Source organism: Aplysia californica, unplaced genomic scaffold (genome assembly GCF_000002075.1).
Source record: "Aplysia californica isolate F4 #8 unplaced genomic scaffold, AplCal3.0 scaffold00537, whole genome shotgun sequence".
NCBI classification, from domain to species: Eukaryota; Metazoa; Mollusca; class Gastropoda; order Aplysiida; family Aplysiidae; genus Aplysia; species Aplysia californica.
In genome coordinates, this window is record NW_004797807.1 from 413,599 (window position 1) to 415,586 (window position 1,988).

A 1,988-nucleotide genomic window follows, 5' to 3' on the forward strand; every position below is an offset into this window, starting at 1 on the left:
AGAGTGAGTTAGTGAGTGAGTGAGTGAGTGAGTGAGTGAGTGAGTGAGTGAGTGAGTGAGTGAGTGAGTGAGTGAGTGAGTGAGACAGAGAGAGTAGAATAAGAAGAACGCATAGAGAGCAAGACTGGGGATAGAGGGGAGAAACAGAGAGATGACTAAACCAAGGCTGGGAGAGAGGAAGAGAAACATTCATGGGAACCGAATTAGCTGAACGGACTTCGTAGGCACAGGAAAATTGACCACTTGAAAAACTTAAGAATGATCTAAGAATCTGGTACGAAGCCCCTTGATGGTATGAAAGACCATCAAGGGAATTAGAAGTAGTATTTTTTTCCTTTGCTATGTTTTAAACAATGTTTAGTAGTGAGTAGAAGGAAAAGAAACATGTTCAAGAGATTATAGCAGCTAGAACTTTTAAAAAGTTGTTGATAGTAGTGGTAGTAGTGCTAAGGATGATGATGATGATGATGATGAGGATGATGATGATGATGATGATGATGATGATGATGATGATGATGATGATGATGATAATGATGATGATGATGATGATGATGATGATGAAATTAAAGACAAGTATCAAAAACCTATCAGTTTAGATATCGTCATGAAACAAATCCCTTGTGTTTTCGTCGTTGCTGTTTGGAAATCTTACAAAATCACAGAATAAGTCAAGTCCCTAGGTGTGACAAACGAAACGATCCAAGTGCTATCCATGGGGGGTTACTTCCCAAATCTGAACGTCCTGGTCATCCGATAACCAAAGCCTCCTCTTTTCCTGGTGGGGTGTGGTGGAAGTCCACCCCCTTCCTAAACCTACTCAGAAATGAAGGCTCGAAAATCAATGGCAAAACTTTTCTCTTCCTCCAAGTTCCTGAAGGTGGGGAATATTTCACGCCACCCTTTGAAGGAAAAAGAGGGGGGCCAAATTCCGTTGAATGTTCGGGGCATTTCTCTCGCAATGCATAAAGGAATTCTCGGCTTATCACCGGCTAAGGCCCGGGGTCTGTGGAAAGTCCTATGCCATGCCCGACTCTCCGACAATGTCGCCTGCACCCGCTTCGGCATGTTTTCAACCATTCCGCCCAGGCAGGCACCCACATAGCCTGTCTTTGAGAAGCGCTGGTCAGCTGCTGGGTTGCAATTCTCCATTCCGGGTATCTTCAACCCCGTTAGCCGAACCGGTGGTCAGTCAAGGAATGCATATTGAACGAATTCCAATTTCTGAGGCCGAGCGGTTGTCCAGAGATCGAATTCCATTCCGGGTAAGTTCCGATGAGCTTCCGATCGTCTCCGCCGTCGGTGATATTAGTTCTTGGCGACATCTTCGGAATAGAGAATCCGCCGGTGACTTCTACCAACGCTTTAGAGCAGAAGTATAGCTAGCTACCGTAGTAGTTTTTCCTTACCTGAGCATCCTCTGCTGGGGATTTGTAGGAGAAATACGGCGAATAGAACTGATACATAAAATCGACGCAACTCATTTCGTCTGCTCGCTACCGAGATCCGCTAATGCGAGGCGCTGTGCCGAGGTGGCGGGACTCTAGCGAGCACAGAGTCGCGCGCACGTTTGCATAATTCTCTCCCCTCGTGCCTGGATGCTCTCCCCTTCATGCCAGACGTGACTGCCCCCAGGGCGGGCTTCCAGACCCGGCATCCTTCCAATACCAGACGCGAGTCCCCTCCTCGAGCCAGCCATTCCAGAGCAGGGGGGAAAATACTCACTTCTGACTCCGCCTCCTCAAACTGCCCTCCCCTCCCCGCCCCCCTCTCCAACCGCCCCCTCCCCGCCACCACTATGTTCAGACGTCATAGGCAGCCGGTGAGCGTTTCTGGGAGTTGGGCGGCTCAGCCAATCAGATGTTGGTATTGTTGGAAATGGCTTCCTAAGCTACTTGAAACCACTTGGTTTCCACTTCCCGTTCCCTACCCCCCCCCCTGCCTCTTCTTCTCTCTCCCCTCTCAGTTTTCTATCATCTTACCCCTGTGTT

At 48.5% G+C, this 1,988-nt stretch overlaps 1 protein-coding gene across 1 annotated transcript in view; it reads right to left on the reverse strand.

Annotated features, from left to right (window-relative positions):
• Positions 1–1,526, reverse strand: part of LOC101861310 (transcription cofactor vestigial-like protein 2) — a gene marked incomplete in the record, with an annotated part of 59,219 nt that extends 57,693 nt beyond the window's left edge. Inside the window, 1 exon segment of the mRNA XM_013087049.2 lies at positions 1,407–1,526. Coding sequence (XP_012942503.1) covers positions 1,407–1,481 — 75 coding nt within the window.
• Positions 1,527–1,988: the final 462 nt, after the last annotated feature.